The 18,888-nt window shown below is 47.9% G+C and overlaps 1 protein-coding gene across 18 annotated transcripts in view; it reads left to right on the top strand.

Moving 5' to 3' along the window:
• Positions 1–280: 280 nt before the first annotated feature.
• Positions 281–18,888, top strand: part of RRBP1 (ribosome binding protein 1) — a 44,439-nt gene continuing 25,831 nt past the window's right edge. For 3 of the 18 annotated variants that reach the window (XM_014535051.1, XM_005860586.2, XM_014535048.1), the window contains exons 1-2: positions 281–2,265; positions 17,694–17,842. In XM_014535051.1, the coding sequence (XP_014390537.1) occupies positions 300–2,265; positions 17,694–17,842 (2,115 nt within the window). In that variant the 5' untranslated portion in view covers positions 281–299. The remainder of the gene's footprint in view (positions 2,266–17,693; positions 17,843–18,888) is intronic. The other 15 variants (XM_014535059.1, XM_014535063.1, XM_014535057.1 and 12 more) reach the window with 15 other exon arrangements.

Here is an 18,888-nt window from a genome sequence, read left to right as displayed (position 1 = left end):
GCATCACATGCCCTAAGTACAGACCTTCAGTCTGCCATCTCCTTAGTGCTTTGTATCTGCCAGCACTGAAAGGGACTGCTCATATCTTGCTTAGAAATTGCTCTCTTTTACGGAGAGAAAGGTAAGAGTGTATGGCATCAGAGATTGCCTGGATTTGTTTCTTCATTGACTTTATCAGTCTGAAGAATTAGTGAAACCTTAAGTTGTGGTGGGGGTGGGGATGGAAACTGAATACCTCAGTTTCTGCAAAAACTAATCTATGTGTATGTGTTTGGCAGGTGAACGGAAAATAAGCCAGAATGGACATTTACGACACTCAAACCTTGGGGGTTGTGGTCTTTGGTGGATTTATGGTTGTTTCTGCCATTGGCATCTTCCTGGTGTCAACCTTCTCCATGAAGGAGACGTCATATGAAGAAGCTCTAGCCAACCAGCGCAAGGAGATGGCGAAAACTTATCACCAGAAAGTAGAGAAGAAAAAGAAGGAGAAAACAATAGAGAAGAAAGGAAAGACCAAGAAAAAGGATGAGAAACCCAACGGGAAGATACCTGACCATGAGCCAGCCCCAAACATGACCATCCTCCTCAAAGACCCAGTACGGGCACCTGCAATGGCTGTGGCTCCAACCCCGGTCCATCCCTCTGTGGTCATTACCCCTATAGCCACGGTACCAGCCATGCCCCAAGAGAAACTGGCCTCCTCCCCTAAGGACAAAAAGAAGAAAGAGAAAAAAGTAGCAAAAGTGGAACCAGCAGTCAGTTCTGTAGTGAATTCTATCCAGGTTCTTGCCTCAAAGGCTGCCATCTTGGAAACTGCTCCTAAGGAGGTGCCTATGGTGGTTGTGCCTCCAGTGGGTTCCAAGGCCACTGGTGCTATGCAGGGCAAAAAGGCAGAGGGGACCCAGAACCAGGGCAAAAAGGCAGAAGGGACCCAGAACCAGGGCAAAAAGGCAGAGGGAATTCCCAACCAGGGAAAAAAGGCAGAGGGGCCACAGAACCAGGGCAAAAAGGCAGAGGGAACTCCCAACCAGGGCAAAAAGGCAGAGGGGGCCCAGAACCAGGGCAAAAAGGCAGAGGGGACCCAGAACCAGGGCAAAAAGGCAGAGGGAACCCAGAACCAGGGCAAAAAGGCAGAAGGGGCCCAGAACCAGGGCAAAAAGGCAGAGGGGGCCCAGAACCAGGGCAAAAAGGCCGAAGGAACCTCCAACCAGGGTAAAAAGGCAGAGGGGACCCCCAGTCAGGGCAAAAAGGCAGAAGGAGCCTCCAACCAGGGCAAAAAACAGGAGGGGTCCCCAGACCAGGGCAAAAAGGCAGAAGTTGTTCAGAATCAGAGTAAAAAAGTTGAGGGAATTCCCAACCAGGGCAAAAAGGCGGAGGGGGCCCAGAACCAGGGCAAAAAGGCCGAAGGAACCTCCAACCAGGGTAAAAAGGCAGAGGGGACCCCCAGTCAGGGCAAAAAGGCAGAAGGAGCCTCCAACCAGGGCAAAAAACAGGAGGGGTCCCCAGACCAGGGCAAAAAGGCAGAAGTTGTTCAGAATCAGAGCAAAAAAGTTGAGGGAATTCCCAACCAGGGCAAAAAGGCAGAGGGAGCCCAGAACCAAGGCAAAAAGGCAGAAGGAACCCAGAACCAGGGTAAAAAGGCAGAAGGCACCTCCAACCAAGGTAAAAAGGCAGAGGGGGCTCCCAACCAGGGCAAAAAGGGAGAAGGGGCCCAAAATCAGGGCAAAAAGGCAGAGGGGGCTCCCAACCAGGGCAAAAAGGCAGAAGGAACTCCCAACCAGGGCAAAAAGGGAGAGGGGGCCCAGAATCAGGGTCAAAAGGTGGAGGGGGGCCAGAACCAAGGCAAAAAGGCAGACGGGGCCCAGAACCAGGGCAAAAAGGCAGAGGGGAGCCAGAATCAGGGCAAAAAGGCAGATGGGGCCCAGAACCAGGGCAAAAAGGCAGAGGGGGCCCAGAATCAGGGTAAAAAGGCAGATTCAGTTGCTAATCAGGGCACAAAGGTGGAGGGTACTGCAAACCAAGGGAAAAAAGCAGATGGGCCCTCCAACCAAGGCAAGAAGGCAGAGGGAACCCCAAACCAGGGCAAAAAGTCAGAAGGGTCCCCCAACCAGGTCAAAAAGGTGGATGCATCTGCCAATCAGGGTAAAAAGGCAGAGTCAGCTCCTAACCAGGGCAAAAAGGCAGATATGGTTCAGAGCCAGGAGGCACCAAAGCAAGAGGCTCCTGCAAAGAAGAAGTCTGGTTCAAAGAAGAAAGGTGAGCCTGGTAAGTAGCTTTGATTTCTTTATGAACTTGGAGGAAAATGCTATCTTCGAATGGCTTATGGATTTCCTTTGGGGAAGCCATCTTATCAGTTAGCTATTGCCACAACAAGGCTGCATAACAAACATTTCAGATTTCAGTGATTTACACCAGCTGTCATTTATTCTTGCTCATACTTCTGCTGGATTGGACAGAGGTTGACTGATCTGGGTTGGCTCTGCTGAGTGGCTCTGTTCACTTTGGGTTTGACTCCTTTCTGTAAGTCTCTTCCACATGTGTTCATTCTGGGGCCCAGGCTGAGACTCCAAGGACTCTCAGGGCAGAGGCCCTTCTCATGCTTATGACAGAGCTATAAAAGGGCACATTTCAGACCAGCATCTTATTAGCTAGAGCAAGTCATGTGAGAGCCTGAGTCAAGGGACAGCAAATCTTTCTTAAATGTTTGACTGCCTTTTGTGAGCCTGTTCTGTTGTGTACCTCACCTGGTATTTTAGCATACCTTTATTCATTTATATGTGTTTGTTGAGAGAATAATGGTAGGATAATGTTTTCAGGGAGCAGTAGTATTTACCCCTCCAACCCCTCACCCCCAGTGTCCTGTCCTCCCTACCCCCGTTCCCGTTATAATTTTTTATTGATTTCAGTGAGGAAGAGAGAGGGGGAGAGAGATAGAAACATCATTGATGCGAGAGAATCATTGATCGGCTGCTTCCTGCACGCCCCCCACTGTGGATCGAGCTCACAACTAGGCATGTGCCCTTGACTGGAATCGAACCTAATACCCTTTAAGCCCTCAGGCCAACCTTCTGTCCACTGAGCCAAACCAGCTAAGGCTTGTCCCAGTTATTTAATGGAGCATTTTATGTATATATAAAATAATATAGAACAGTAGTTTCCTATTAATATGTTTCATATTAATATGGAAATTGGGCCGATGAGTTCTATTTCATGTTCATCACTCATTTGCTAGAATACCAGCAGTCTTATGTTTTCTTAGTTGATTTGGAAAATTAATTGCATTTGTCTTGATGAAGCATCTTTTTTTGTTGTTGTTAATCCTCACCCTAGGATATTTTTCCATTGATTTTTATTTTTTTATATATATTTTACTGATTTATTGATTTATTGATTTTTTTTTTACAGAGAGGAAGGGAGAGGGATAGAGAGTTAGAAACATCGATGAGAGAGAAACATCGATCAGCTGCCTCCTGCACACTCCCTACTGGGGATGTGCTCGCAACCAAGGTATATGCCCTTGACCAGAATCGAACCTGGGACCCTTGAGTCCGCAGGCCGACGCTCTATCCACTGAGTCAAACCGGTTAGGGCTCCATTGATTTTTAGAGAGAGTGGAAGGGAGGGAGGGAGAGAAACAGCCATGTGACAGAGATAAGTCAATTGGTTGCTTTCTGCACATGCCCCGACCAGGGCTGGGGATTGAGCCTTGCAACTGAGGTATGTGCCCCCAGCCTGGAATTGAACCTGAGACCCTTCAGTCTCCAGGCTGACGCTCTATCAGCTGAGCCAAACTGGCTAGGGCATTGATGAGGCATCTTATGAGATCTAAAATGTTTGGACCTATGTTATGTAGCACAGGATTCTCTGTTGTTTTTGTTTTGTTTTTTGGATCCTCTGTTTTTAGCTGGGTTTCCCTTTCTTGCACCTTAGTGAAGCTACATTACCTTTTCTCTGGCTTCTACCTCCAACTTCATGGGCTGGGTGGGCACCCATCCTCTGTGAGTAGCTTTGGGCTCCTGCTGAGGATCAGGGACCATCACCTGGCCCCATAGGTCAGGTCAACTTCTCAGGCCCTTGAAAACCCAAGGGCCTCAGCCCTGCCAGCACAGGCTGGAGGGAGCGCACACTGCCCTTGTTTAAGGTGGTTTTCCACCTGACACAGCTACAAGGGCATTTGAGATTCGAAGACAGGTATATTGCTGAGAACAGGCCTGTTTTCTGGCTTTCCAACATCAGGTGTGTTAGAATAGAGCTTCCTGTGTCCTGTGGTCATTATTACCTCTATGGCTTTAGACATCTGAGATAAGGCATGAAACAAAATGTAATGATAATATAGAAAGGAAGACAAAATGGTCCTAATTTGCAGGTAATAGAGAACCTTGTTAGAAGGAAAACTTAACTTTATGCCTGTGGGAACCCACATAGCAGCTTGGAAGAGGGTGGTATAAGGCAAAATTTGAAGAGGAAGGAAATACTGTGCTCCAGGAGAAGAAAGATTGAATATTATAGATAAAATAATAGTTATTCCTAAGTTCTCTTAGGGGTTTATTATTCTTCCAGCCAAAATTTCAATGGAATTTTCCTCCCTTAATTTGACAAAACTATTCTGAAAGTCCCATCTGGAGGGAAAAATAGATAAGAATATTGGATGGAGTTGTAAGTGGTTTTTGGAAGGCCAGTTTTGTCTGATGTGTGAATGTATTCCGTATTCCCAAACTATTGTAATTACAAGTAGGGTGCTGACCCACATGGTGGGAGGCTATTACTCCAAGGTTGCAATTTGGGGCTCTTGACCACACAAACAGCCACGTGGGACAGTCAGACATGACCTACATGAAAACAGCCACAAGGGGTAATACATGTGGCTAATATAACACCTGAAAGGTGAACGTCTGAAAGCATGGGGAAATATTTTCTTGTACTTCTTTTTATTTGTATTATCCTCAACTGAGGGAGAGAGAAACATTGATCAGTTGCCTCCAGCACTCAGCCCGACCAGGGACTGAACCCACAACCTGGGTTGTGCTCTGACTGGGAAGCAAACCCGCAGCCTTTTGGTGTATAGGATGACACTCCAACTAACCAAGCTCCACCGGCCAGAGTTCTTGTATTTTATTTTTTATTTCCCTGAATTTGCAGTGTGTGATCTGAGCCCTGTTTTTCCCAGGGTTGGTATGTAAAGTCACCTTCAGGGCCCTCCGAGGTGGATGCAGGTCACTCCCTGCCCCCAGCTCCATAATCGTGAAATCATGGGTTTTCACACTTCCCTTGCAATTCCATCTTGTATGTGGAGTTCAGTGTTCCAGAATTAATCTGACTCATATTAGAATCTGTAGCTGTGACTGTTGCTGAGTGAGAAGCAGACCACATTCTTTTCATGCAGTCACACCTCATGTCCCCTGAGGCTCTGGTTAGTCCCAGCTGCATGCTCTTGACCTTCTTGCCCACCAGCTGGGGTTGAGCTTCTCTCTATGTCTGTCCAGGGTTTTTCCACCTCCAGCCTCTCCAAGGCTATGCATGCCCTAGAGAAGGGAACTGTGGATACAACTCCGGGTGGGCTGGCTGGCCCTGGGTGTCCAGAAACTCGGGGACCTGGAGAGTAGCCTTGATGGGGGAGAGGTGGCCTGATGACCATGGGGAGGTACTTGGGGAATAGGTTCCTTATCACTGGTGTGGAGCAGGCCAGGAAGGGATTTCTAACTCCAAATCGAGGAGACTGACTCAGGTGGAGGAAGGTTCCAGGGCCATGAGATTTTTGATCATGGGCACCAAAGAGCTAGAGTCTAGGGCTGTGTTGTCCACTATGGAAGCTGCTAGTCACATGGGGCCATCCATATAAAAACGTTCAAGTCAGTCAAAAGTAATTAAGTGAAAGATTCTGTTACGCTAACCACATTCCAAATGCTCAATAGTCACATGTGGCCAGCAGCTGCCCTTTTGGGCAGTGCAGATGAAGAACAACGTCGGCATCAGCACAGTAGCTTCTTTTATACAGCACTGCTCTAAACTGGAGTCCTTAGGAGGGTGGTGGTCTCTTGGGTCACCTTACAGGTGACTCTGTGAAAACAAACATGTCTTTGCAACCCTCTGTTGGTGCCATGCAGCTCCTTTCTGCTTTGTTCTGTCTGTCTGCCTGCGTCCGGAGTGGGGTGGAGGTGAACTCCCGTTGTCCTCCGTATCACAGTGAGATGTGATGAATGAGATCATAGAGGCTGCGGCTGGCCATGACAGGTGACAGATCAGTGGCAAAACCTGCCCCAGAGCTGGGGTCCACCAGAGACAGGGTTGCTTCTTTAGTCATCACCAGGTGGGGCCCTCGCTGACAGGTGCCCAGAGGGAAGCCCAGCAGATGTGGGGGCAGGCACAGGACACACTTCTGCAAGTCCAACTTGGAACTTTTCCAGAACTTCTGATCTAATTTTCCTACAAGAGCAAATCAAGGCCATGTGACAGCTTTTACCACTTGTCTGTGGCTGAATTTGACAGTGAACACTGCCTTCCTGCCTTCCTCATCCCTGCTTTTTAACATTTATTATTGTATAAATATGTGCTTCCAGCAAACACAGTTCAAGCAGTATAAAACCATAGAAGGTAAAAAGTTAGTGTTCCTTCCTACTTCATCCCATTTACCATCCACTTCCCAGGGGGAGCCCTGGGGATACTCTGTTCATCACACCAAATGCACAGCTGGGGCCTACAGTGCACGCAGCTTTGGAACTGGCTTTCTTTACTTATAAGTGTACTAGTGACATCTTCTGCAGGGCTGCCACTTTCCATAGCATGAATGTATCATGATTTATTTAAATGACATTAAGTAGTGTGCAGTGTTTTTTGTTGTTGCTAAAATTAATGCAGTGATGTATATATGATGTGTATCTCTCTGTAGAAAGTAAATTCCTAGATATGTGATTGCTAAGTCAAAAGGTAGGTCCCCTTTTAGGAAGACAGTACAGCATCATTCTTCAAACACATTCCACGATTTACCCTTGTTGCAGAGTGCAAGAGACCCACATGAGTGTTTCCACGCCCTCCGACTGATTTTACTGCTCATGTGGTACTATGGAAATGGTGACATTTTCCGGGGAGCATCATAAACCCAGGTGTGGAACACGGAGAAAATACTTGCTTATGAAACAAAAGGCATGGGCTCTTGTCTCAATGTTTGGAAAAGAGGGAATTCATGGTACCAAAGAGAAAGTGGAAATTTCCCAGAACTGAAGCTTCTAAGTGTTTGCAGTGCCGTGTGGCCTCTGCTGGTTCATTCTCTGATTGTTACCTCAGCATTTGTGTGCGGTACCTATTGCGAAAGCCATGTCTCTGACAGGAAGTGTGTGTATGTGGTGGTGGTTTTTTTTTTTTAATCTATTTTTGTCCTCAAACACAGTCCTTGCCTGCATAACATGCTGGCCTGCCGGCCTACACCTAGCGTGTACTAATGGGCATGTTAGCATTACCCTTTTAGGAGAGCTATCAGTGCCATGACCTGGAGGTAGGTCCAGATTAGTACAGTGTGGGTCTGGACCCTGGATAAGCCAAAGATTTGGTCTTGGGAAGTACAGGGTGCTCGTTCAGGAAACTCCACATTTAGATGCACTCTAGAATACCGGGCTTCCGCTGGAGCTTGGTTCGCTTGGAGCAGAAGCTGAGCAAGGCTAAGCCAGGGCATGGCCCTCCTCCCTAGGATGGCTTTATGCCTGACACGCTCCCATCTGCAGATGCAGAAGGTTTACTCTGGGGCCAGAAGGCCACCACGACAGGGCCCAGGCGAACCCAGCCACTCTCCAGGAGACATAGGTATTTATAACCCCATGATGACCACGTTGTCAGACACACACAGCCCATGTTGGAGAAAGAGGCCATCTTTGGGGGACAGGATTATGGGTAAATCTTAATATCTTCACCCTTCTGCATTTCCCAGTTTTTCTGTAACATGTAGGTATTAATTTTTAAATAGAAAAGAAACAAAAAGTCCATTGTTTGTCTGAGTCAAATAAACAGGACCTTATTGTACCAAGCAGAACCCCTGTCCTTTCAGGTGCTGTGAGGCAGTGCAGCCCTGACCAGAGGTCCCCTGAGTATCCTCTGAGCAGCAGAAAGAAGTCCTTGCTCTTTTAGGGGGGCCAGGTGGAGGAAAGAAAGTGGCCAGTTTTTCTCATGCCTGTCCCAGCCTTGGGTACCCAGTAAATGGTCACGAACTGAGCTAAGAAGAATATTATAAGGTGGGTCCTGCATTTACAAACCTGGCAGTGTCGTGGGGGGTCTGGCAGCTGCATGTTGTGCCAGGCCTCAAGGGGCTGCTTCACCCTCTGCCAGAGCAGGTGGAAATGCAAATAGGATCATGTTCTATAACCTAATAAATGAGGCAGGGGTCACCAGAGGTCAAGGGAGATGCGGAGAAATTTTCAGACCTACCAGAAAAACTTTAGGTGTCTGTAGCTTAGCAGGGGCCTCATCTTCAACTGTGTAACTTGATAAGAACACCACCCCTTCCTTCCTCCAATTCCACCTCCCTTCCCCCCATGCTGTCCTTTGTGCTGTGGGCTCACTGTGTCTGAGGCCTGGTGCTGGGTCACCACTGGGAATGTGACACCACTAGGTGCATGGTTTATGAAACTCTTCTCCATGAATGTATCCCCCTAACATTCTGAAAGGTGGATTTGTATTTTTACCTGTTTTACAAGAACAGAAACCAAAGCTCAGCTCTGTTTTTAAACTTCCCAGAAATCATGCAGCCAGTAAATGCTAGGGCAGGGATCAGAGCTGGAGCTTGGGCCTCCATCTGTGCCCTCCACCTTAGGGCTGAGGCACAGACAGATGTGTATTGAGAGTAAGTTTCATACTCTTTCTCTTGAACTTTAAGTTTTCCAGGGTCTGAAGCTCAAGAAGTCTCTGTGGGGCTTTGAGCCTTTATTCACTTTCTCTTCTTCAAATTCAACTTTTAAAAAAACAAAAAAAACAAAAGTGTCTCCTCGGGAAGCAAGCCAAGTATCAGTTGGAGTGCCACGTCTTAGAGAAGCTGTAGGTGGCGTTCATGTTTCAGATATGAAGTTGATTTTTTTTAAATTTGAGGTGGGAAATAGTCATTCAATTTATAGGATTTTTTAAACATTCCATTAGACATCATTAAGAGCCCAATTTCCCAGTTAAGATTACTTTTTCTCCAACCAAACAAAAAGGCCTGATTCAAAGGTCCAAATAGCATTGCTGTTGACATTATTTGTACTTCATTCCAGTGCAATTAAAACACCAGATTTTAATGTCCATGGCAGTCGGGTTGAGTGCATCCGGTCATGAGGACAGACAAGTCCCTGCGAAGTGCTGGGCTTGGAGTCTGCACAGGGCCAGCCACCTCTGGAGTACGGACTGATGAGGACTGCAGGGCCTGCAGGTGCTGCTGCTGCTGCATTTGAGGGATCTTTCATCCAGGGCCCATGAGGGTCACTTTCCCACAAGCCCAGGGAGACCCTTCTCTGTCAATGAATTGCCTTCTGCGTAATGGGGAGGCCAGCAGCAATGCTGGCCCTAGTTTCTCATTTATAGAGATGGATGTCCCCACCTGCCAGCTTCTGTGATTCAGGGAGATGCCCTCTGGACTAGGGGTCAGCAGGTGTCAGGGGCTTGTCGTCCATCTCTAAATGAGATGGTTGCTTGTGTAGTGTTGGGCTTCAAGGAGTTGCAGGGTAGCCCTTCCTGGGACCCTGGGGCTTTTGACTGGAGTTTGGCTCAGGTGATTGGTGATGTCAACCTAGAAGGCACCCTGAGGTTGGTGTCTGGCTTTCTGTTGGAAGGACAGTGCAGTGTCCGGAGGCAGCAGCCATTCTGCCTGCATCTGTGTGTCTGAGGCCTTCAGACTGCTCCAGACATTCCCTGAGAAAATGAGTGTCTTTTCCATTGGTGTTCGCCCCCAACTCCTAAAACCACACACCCCTGTGGCAGGTTTTGCTCTTGAGACCCTGAGTTGACACAGGGCCTGTGTCCCAACAGTTCTGCTTTCTGTACTTTCAGGCGTGGGCTTTTCCTTGATCTGCCTGCCTCCAGCCTTGTCCCACTGCGTGTCCTGGAATAATTTTTCCCAAATGCAAACCTTGCTCCCTTCTAGATGTTGCTCCTTGCCTGTGGAATAAAATCTGGATTCCTGGGGCCTGTGAAGACTTGGGCTTACCCTGCCCTCACACCCTCGCTCTGACTAGTAAGGCCCCTTACAAGCCTCTGTGCCTGTCCTGTGCAGCCCTCCTTGCTGAAGCCCCAGCCCTTGCCTTCTCCTTACTCAGCAGTGTTTGGCTCAAGCATCCTCTGTTTAAAAGCCTTTCTGGTGTTGCTGCCATTATGCTTCTGCAGTGACGCACACAGTCCCGCGTTCCTTCTGTGTGGCTCTGCTGCGTGATTGTCACTTTTTTCCCCCATAACTCCCCTCCTCCCAGTTCCCGCCCCACCCTCCGCCCTCACTCCCCACCCACTGTCCTCATCCATAGGTGCACGATTTTTGTCCAGTTTCTTCCCGCATCTCCCATTCCCCTTTCCCCCCCAAGAATAGTCAGTCCATTCCCTTTCTATGTCCCTGATTCATTATAATCACCAGTTCATTCTGTACATCAGATTATTTATTCACTTGATTCTTAGATTCACTTGTTGATAGATGCATGTTTGTTGTTCACAATTTGTATCTTTACCTTTTTCTTCTTCCTCCTCTTAAAGGATACCTTTCAGCATTTCGTATAATACTGGTTTAGTGGTGATGAACTCCTTTAGCTTTTCCTTATCTGTGAAGCTCTTTATCTGACCTTCAATTCTGAATGATAGCTTTGCTGGATAAAGTAATCTTGGTTGTAGGTTCTTGGTATTCATCACTTTGAATATTTCTTGCCATTCCCTTCTGGCCTGCAAAGTTTCTGTTGAGAAATCAGCTGACAGTCGTATGGGTATTCCCTTGTAGGTAATTGAGTCTCTTTCTCTTGCTGCTTTTAAGATTCTCTCTTTGTCTTTTGCTCTTGGCATTTTAATTATGATGTGTCTTGGTGTGGTCCTCTTTGGATTCCTTTTGTTTGGGGTTCTCTGCGCTTCTTGGACCTGTAAGTCCATTTCTTTCACCAGGTGGGGGAAGTTTTCTGCCATTATTTCTTCAAATAGGTTTTCAATATCTTGCTGTCTCTCATCTTCTGGCACCCCTATTATTCTGATGTTGGTACGCTTGAAGCTGTCCCAGAGGCTCCTTACACTATCTTCGTATTTTCGGATTCTTTTTTCATTTTGCTTTTCCGGTTGGGTGTTTTTTGCTTCTTCGCATTTCAAATCTTTGACTTGATTCTTGCGCTCCTCTGGTCTGCTATTGGGTGTCTGTATAATATTCTTTATTTCAGTCCGTGTATGCTTAATTTCTAGTTGGTTCTTTATCATAGCATCGAGGGTCTCATTAGTTTTCGTGACTCTCTCCTCAAGTTTATTGACAGCTTCTAGCACATTTTTGCAAGCCCTCAAAATTGCGATTTTTAGCTCTATATCCTCCATTTCTGTCATGTTTTTTTGTCTCCGCATTTTTTATGCTTTCTTGGTGCACCCCCTAGTGGTCTTTGTGCGCAGTCTTGTTCTAGTTGAGCCTTGATTGTTGTAGTTAATACTAGAGGGATTTGACCACCAGGCCGACTGGCTGTGTGAATCAGCTGTGTCTGCCGCGGAAAACTTCTGTCCTCTGGGGAGGTGCTAATCTAGCCTTTGCCTGAGGCGATCTGGCAAATGGCTCTGCGCAGGGCTTGGGCGGGGCGGGCTCAACAGGGCGGGCGGAGGGAGCCGTTATGGTGCCCTCAGTCCTGTTCCCAGAGGCTCTGCTTCTCAGAACCCCCGGAACCGCTGCAAACCTCGGAGGGAAAGCTGCCTTCCAACTGATGCCAGACACTCCCGCTTCTCCCGTTTGGGTCCGAGTCCCCAGCGATTCGCCCGTATCTGGAGCTCAGAGTCTGAGACTCCCCCCTGACCGAAAACGACAACCGCGCTCTCAGCCACCAGCCCGCTTTGCGCGCGCACCTCCGCACCTGAGTTTTTTCCACACTGCGCCTCCTCTGAGCCTCGGTGTGCTGTTATTTTTCCTTCTAGTTGAAGAGTCTCTCCTCAGCCAGCCTTCCTGTGGTTCTGGGTGATGTCCGTTCCGTCTTTTAGTTATATTTTTGAAGTGGTTGTTTGCGGCAGCAGTCTCCGGTGTTTACCTATGCCGCCATCTTGGTGGAGTCCCGGCACTTTCTTTTTTCTTTTTCTTTTTTTTAAATATATTTTATTGATTTTTTTACAGAGAGGAAGGGAGAGAGATAGAGAGTTAGAAACATCGATGAGAGAGAAACATCGATCAGCTGCCTCCTGCACATCTCCCACTGGGGATGTGCCCGCAACCCAGGTACATGCCCTTGACCGGAATCGAACCTGGGACCTTTCAGTCCACAGGCCGATGCTCTATCCACTGAGCCAAACCGGTTTCAGCGTTAGCTGGCACTTTCAACCCAACTTACCTTACCAGGCCTAGCCTTCTGTAGACTGCCGGGTACACATAGGTCCATACTTTGTGCATGAAGACCACCTGAATCTGCCTGCCCTAGGGAGGACTGCCAGGCACCTGCAACAACAGCTGGAGTTGAGCTGGAGCCCGTGGCAGGGCTGTGGTAATAATCTCTCGTTGATCACCAGCTGTCTTGAGCTCAGATGCATTTCCTGGAGAGGTCCCGACGCCCTCCCTGTTGGTTGAGTAAGCTGAGCGTGAGCAGTGCCAGGAGTGTTCCAGTAACTGCACACTGAAGGGGCTGATGCTGAAACAGTGCTGGCCTGTGGAACCCAATGGGTCCCCTTTGGCTGGAACCTGATGACTGGGGGAGCCTCGTAACTATGCAAGCAGAGAGAAAATTTCCCGAAGGACCCCAGTTGACAGAGATTCCTGGGTGCCTTTTTTGCAAGACAAGTTTAATTTTAGGTGATTGAGCCTCCCATGTGGTCACAAAAGGGAGCTTAGTTTTGGAATTTGAAGTATTATGCGCATTATCAGAGCTGAGAGCCAAGGAGGCATATGGCTCCTTGCTTGTATGTGCTGCTCCTTTAACCTACTGAGTGAGAACAGTGGTACAGGGCAGGAGCCAGAGGGTCCACAGGCTGTGGTTCTCTGTCCACAGAGGTATTTTGGGCACCACTTTTGTATGCCTTCCATTCCACTGATGGGAGTAGGAGAAAGGGCAGAATTGCTTCAGCCACCCTGAGCTCCTCCCTAGGTGCGCTGTCTGTTCCGGGAGGGTCTGGGTCTGCGATTCTCCTGTGATGGGCTTGAAGGTGGCCTTGTGGGTAGATTCGGCAGTGCCTTACCCTGTGCCAGACATTGTTCAAGCACATTGCAGCGAGGCTGTGAAGGAGGATCAGTTGCTATCCCTGTGTCACTGGTGAGGAAACAGGCAGAGAGAGGTGAAGCCACCTGTCCAGGGTGAGCAGGCAGGAAGGAGCAGGGCTGGAATTCGAGCCCAGGACCCCAGGGGCCTTGTTCTGACCATGGTGCCTCTGCCCAAGGTCAGAGGTGACCTAAAGGCTGGCCCTGGCCCATGGATGAGTTTGTTCAGCTCCACAGTGGTTTTCTTTATCTGTTTTTCATTGAGTTAGCTAAATGAAGCCCAGGAGACAGCATATAAAAATCTCCTGTCCAGCTCTCTAAACAAGCCCGCAGCTCTGAGGCTTCTGGTTCAGACCATGAGGTCCATCACCTGGAGCCGAAGAACCATGCCCAAGGCCACCCTGCTCAGAAGAGGCTTCCCCTGAGCCCAGGCCTGTCCCACCCCTGCCAGACAGGCGTCTGGAGTATTCTAGAGCAGTGGGACGCTGCCTCTCCACTCTGCTCTCCTGTTGCCTCATTCCTCCCCTAGGCCTCCCTGTCCTGTTCCTGGTATTTCAGACTCACCAAGGTAGGCAAAACATTAGCTACAGGAGCAGGCCCTAAGTGAACTGATATCACGAGATTTCACTGCCTCCTGGTCTTTATGAAGTCTGTGGTTTGACAGATTACTAGTAGATGTTGAATCTTTGACAAATTTATTTTAGTGCCTTAAGATTTCATAATACCAAGGATTATTTCTAGATTTCGGAGTATTTGCTGGAGTCAGGTGTGATGTTCAAGCATGTATTAACTCTTGTTAGTATGCTGTTCGTTGATGGAGTCAGTGTGCCTGTCTCTCTCAAGGTGGGCTTAGTGCTGCTGATATGGCGAGAGGATCTGAAACTCGGAAATAAATGTGACCCCCACAGATATCCAGAAATTCTAGTTCCTTTTTCTTTTAGTTTTACTTCTCTGATTTAGGAAGCATAGAGATCGCATCATTCTTACCTAAAAAACTTAATGAAAAAATGTTAGGTTATTGCTTTCTAAAAGTAATGTAAAAGATAGTGTTTGTATGAGGATGGAGAAGGCCATGCAAGTTTCTGTGAGGGGAGTGGGCAGGGGAGAATTAAGTGTTGCTGTATGTAGCTTTGGATTGTTTCACTTGTTACAAGTTTTTATTACTGTTTATTATTATAGCTAATAAAATAATACAATTACATTATAAAGTTTTATTAAAGATGTATTAGAATGACACTCTTACAGAGTAATCTCAGAAATGGTTTATGGACTGGGTGTCTAGAGTCTGTGTCTCCTAGACCTTCAGGAGGGATTGCACATTGTCGAGACCACTGGGGTGATTGATGCCTGTGAAGGAAATGACATTTCACAGTGAAGTGTAGCTGCATTACCTTGATGTCCCCTTCACCCCAGCAATGCACTCGGGGCTTTAGACACTCTTACAGAGTAATCTCAGAAATGGTTTATGGACTGGGTGTCTAGAGTCTGTGTCTCCTAGACCTTCAGGAGGGATTGCACATTGTCGAGACCACTGGGGTGATTGATGCCTGTGAAGGAAATGACATTTCACAGTGAAGTGTAGCTGCATTACCTTGATGTCCCCTTCACCCCAGCAATGCACTCCTGGCTTTAGGAGTCTAGAACAGCCGTGGGCAAACTACAGCCTGCGTTTGAAATGAATAAAACTAAAAAAAAAAAAGACCGTACCCTTTTATGTAATGATGTTTACTTTGAATTTATATTAGTTCACACAAACACTCCATCCATGCTTTTGTTCCGGCCCTCCGGTCCAGTTTAAGAACCCATTGTGGCCCTCGAGTCAAAAAGTTTGCCCACCCCTGGTCTAGAAGGATGGTCTTCAAGGAGAGCCTTCAAGAGAGGCCCAAGCCTCTGGTCTGAGGCCCCTATGGGGATGGAGGCTGCCAGGATTTCAGTAGGGAGTGCTTTGGGGGTCCCCAGGGCTGGAAAGGAGCAAACTGGCCTATCTAGTAGAAACTGTGTGCGCCACATGTGTGCGCCACATAGGGAATTTAAACCTTCCTGGTAGTCACATTTAAAAAGGCAAACAAGAAACAAATGTGATTCATTTTAATGATGTAATTCATTTTAATGACGTGTTTTATTTAACCCACTTTACCCAAAACATTATAATTATAACATACAATCAATATAAAAAAGTTATGACAGGTATTTAACTTCTTTATATGAAGTTTTTGAAAATCCATGGTGTACCCCCACTTGGTTGGTGGCCAGTGTACCAGACAGTACAGGAGTAGACCTTTCTGAGTGAGGACAGGAAATTGTCTGTGCGGTGCTTGGCTTCAGAGAGGCTGGCCTGCCCAGTCTTGCTTCAGGGGTATCTGTGAAACGAGTGGTCCTCCTCCTTCGGGAAAACACTGGCAGTAAACATCCGCCTACAGGCTGAGAGGGGAAAGCAGGAAGCCCCGTAAACTAAAAGGCTAACAGTGGGGTTTTCTCCCAGTAGTGAACTAGAGAGTGGTTTTTATTTTCTTTTGGTCTAGCTGTACTCAATTTTTTTCTAGTGTTCATAAGTTGCCATTAAAATTATTCCTTATTTTATTATATTTCAATGAAAAGACAGAAGGTTGAAGGGGACAAGACATGCTTCCTCTTCCCCCCAACCCATTTTCATGGCACCTTTGAGCTCTTAGGCCTTTAATTTCACCATGGTTATTTCTAATCTCAAGGTTCACCAAGGTAAGAAGCTCAAAAATGAAGGTGCTCATAGCAACCAGCTCGCCCATGTCCCACATACTCCTTATTAAGGTATCATGCTAAATGCTTTGACTTGTGATGAAAATATTATGATAAGCCAGAGAATTTGGGGTTGCTATGGAAACCTTCTCCATTCATTGTCCTCAGGGTGGGCTTAGCTGAAGGGGCCACACAGGTTAGCCTGTTTTCTTGGTTTCAGCTCATTTTTGGCCCTGTCATTCAGCTATAGGGCAGATTTGAGCCTCAGCATAAGGAATTGCCTGAGCATTTCATGCAGGGCTCCTGCCAGTTGGGGCATCTTGGTTCACCCCTTTTTGCTGTGAGAGTCTGTGATGAGAGCAAAGTTTTTTGGGGTGTGTGGCACCAGGAGTGTTTCAGAAGTGACCATTGGTTTTTGGCAAATGGCTCTGTCTCCTTCAGAGTCACTAATGGACTGAGGCGTGGGCAGGCCCTTCTGCAAGAACCGAGCCCAGCCTTCCCTCCTAAAGCGTCCCTAAGCTTCATCCAGGGAAATGGGAAATTGTGTTTGAACCTGACTGTGTGGGAGCAGCCCCCTTTTCCCTGGGACCTCAGAGTAACCTTGGAGACATGGGCCTTTTGCTTCCCATGCTTCTCCCATGGGTGTGGCTGTTGGCATCTGTGTTTGTGGGGAATGATGGGCTCACTGGTCAGTCAGGACCTGCAGGGCCATAGGGCTTGGTCATGCAGGGGGTGAGCCTTGCTGAGCTGTTTGAGAAAAAGTGGGGAAAAAAGACCGATTCTGTCTGAGAAAGAAAGAAAAAGCACCTTTGCCTTGATTAATTCTGCTCATTTTGATGATAAGGGTGGGGGGTATCTCCCCCAACCTAGGAAAACTCCACTTTTCTTTATTGGGGACTTCTTCGTCAGCTGTCTTTGGACAGTCAGGAAGCATGTGCAGTGCCCTCAGTTTATTCCATTTCTGAGTGCAGATGGTCCCCGACTGACACTGGTTCCACCTACAGTCTTTCAATTTTGCAGTGATTTGAAAGCGATACATACAATAAATTGCATGAGATAGTCAACACTTCATTTTAGTCTTTCAATTTTGCAGTGATTTGAAAGCGATACATATAATAAATTGCATGAGATAGTCAACACTTCATTTTTTAAAAAAATATATTTATTTCAGAGAAGAAGGGAGAGAGAGAAAGAGAGAGAAACATCAATGATGAGAGAATCATTGATGGGCTGCCTCTTGCACACCCCACACTGGGGATTGAGCTCACAACCCGGGCGAGTGTCCTGACCAGGATTCAAACCGTGACCTGGTTCATAGGTCGAAACTTAACCACTGAGCCATGCTGGCTGGGCGATAGTCAACACTTTATTATAAAATAGGTTCTGTGCTCCATGACTTTGGGGCTAATGTAAGTGTTCTGAGCACGTTTAAGGCCAGCTAGGCTAAGCTGTTCGGTAGGTTAGGTGTATTAAATGCATTTTGACTTCCGATGTTTTCAACTTACGATGAGTTTGTTGGGACCTAAGTCAAGAAGCCACACCCCCGGCAGCTGGACAGAATCTTTGGCTCTGACTGGCTTGGTTGCTCATATCTGAGTGTAAGTCCTTGCTCCTTCCCTCTGCACAGGGTCCCTGGACACGGACAGTCCTCTCTGCCTCCCCTACAAGACGCTGGTCTCCACGGTTGGAAGCATGGTGTTCAACGAGGGTGAAGCCCAGCGGCTAATTGAGATCCTGTCTGAGAAGGCTGGTGTCATTCAGGACACCTGGCATAAGGTGGGCCCACACTCTCCTGCCTGCGTTTAATGGCCTCTGCAGCTGGCCTTCCCCCCTCCCTCTCAGGGACCTGTGAATTGTAGTGGCTACCTGGTCCTGGGGTGGCCACACCTGGCTTGCCAACCTGCACAGGAAACAGCCTCCACTCACCTTTCTCGGCAGAACCCTGTTGCCCTTTTCCAAGCAGAAGCTGCAGGAATTACCCTGCAGATCCTTTGGATTCAGCTACAGCCCAGCCGTGGCTGGGCCACTGAAACATAAAGAGCCAGGGCAGCACTCTGAGTTCCAGGGGGCTGGGGTGCAACACAGGAGCGGGGGCCCGGCTGGTTTGTGGCCAGGGCTCTGGGTGCAGGAAGGAATATGTGTAGGGACACACTGAGTGAGGGAACCTTGTGATGGACCCAGAAGCACCTTCCCTCCTGCTGTTGGGGGCCAGTTCAGATGCTGGCACCCACCCTCTGGTACCTTGGTGAATGAGCTGCCACCAGGAAGTGCTGCATGACACATATTTATTTCTTCCTTAATCAGAGTTGGAATTGTAGGTAATTTTGATGGAGAATTTTGTGGCAACTTAGTGGTTAGAGATGTTGGGGGGTGCCCTAAAAGGCCAGTGGGGGTTCCTCTACTCCTGGCCCTTGCTGAACTGTGATGTGTCATGCAGTCGCAGGGAGCTGCTCGCTCAGTGAGAATAGAGAGGGGTGTGTGTGTGTGGAAGGAGGTTTCCTGGCTGTGAGTGGCTGGAGGTCAGGATGACCTCGCTTCTCCAAGGAGAGAGGCCTGAAGTCCACTCAGGCTACTGTCCCAGAATACACTTCCCCTCCCATGGCTTCTGTGCCTCAGCCAGGGATCTATAGGCTGCACCCAGAATCTAAGGGCTAGGCACTGAATCAGAAACAGTGGCCACTGCCCCCAGTGGAGAGGCCCTGGCCTCCATTGACCCAAGTTAATGGGAAATGCTATGCTCCTAAAAACTACCTCAAAGATCCAGTGCTTTTGCCAAACAGCTTCTAAGCACGTGGGTTCTGGAGGCCCTACAGACTGGGTGT

The sequence above is a fragment of the Myotis brandtii genome, unplaced genomic scaffold (assembly GCF_000412655.1).
Source record: "Myotis brandtii unplaced genomic scaffold, ASM41265v1 scaffold137, whole genome shotgun sequence".
NCBI lineage: Eukaryota > Metazoa > Chordata > Mammalia > Chiroptera > Vespertilionidae > Myotis > Myotis brandtii.
This window is presented reverse-complemented; position numbering and strand designations above follow the sequence as displayed.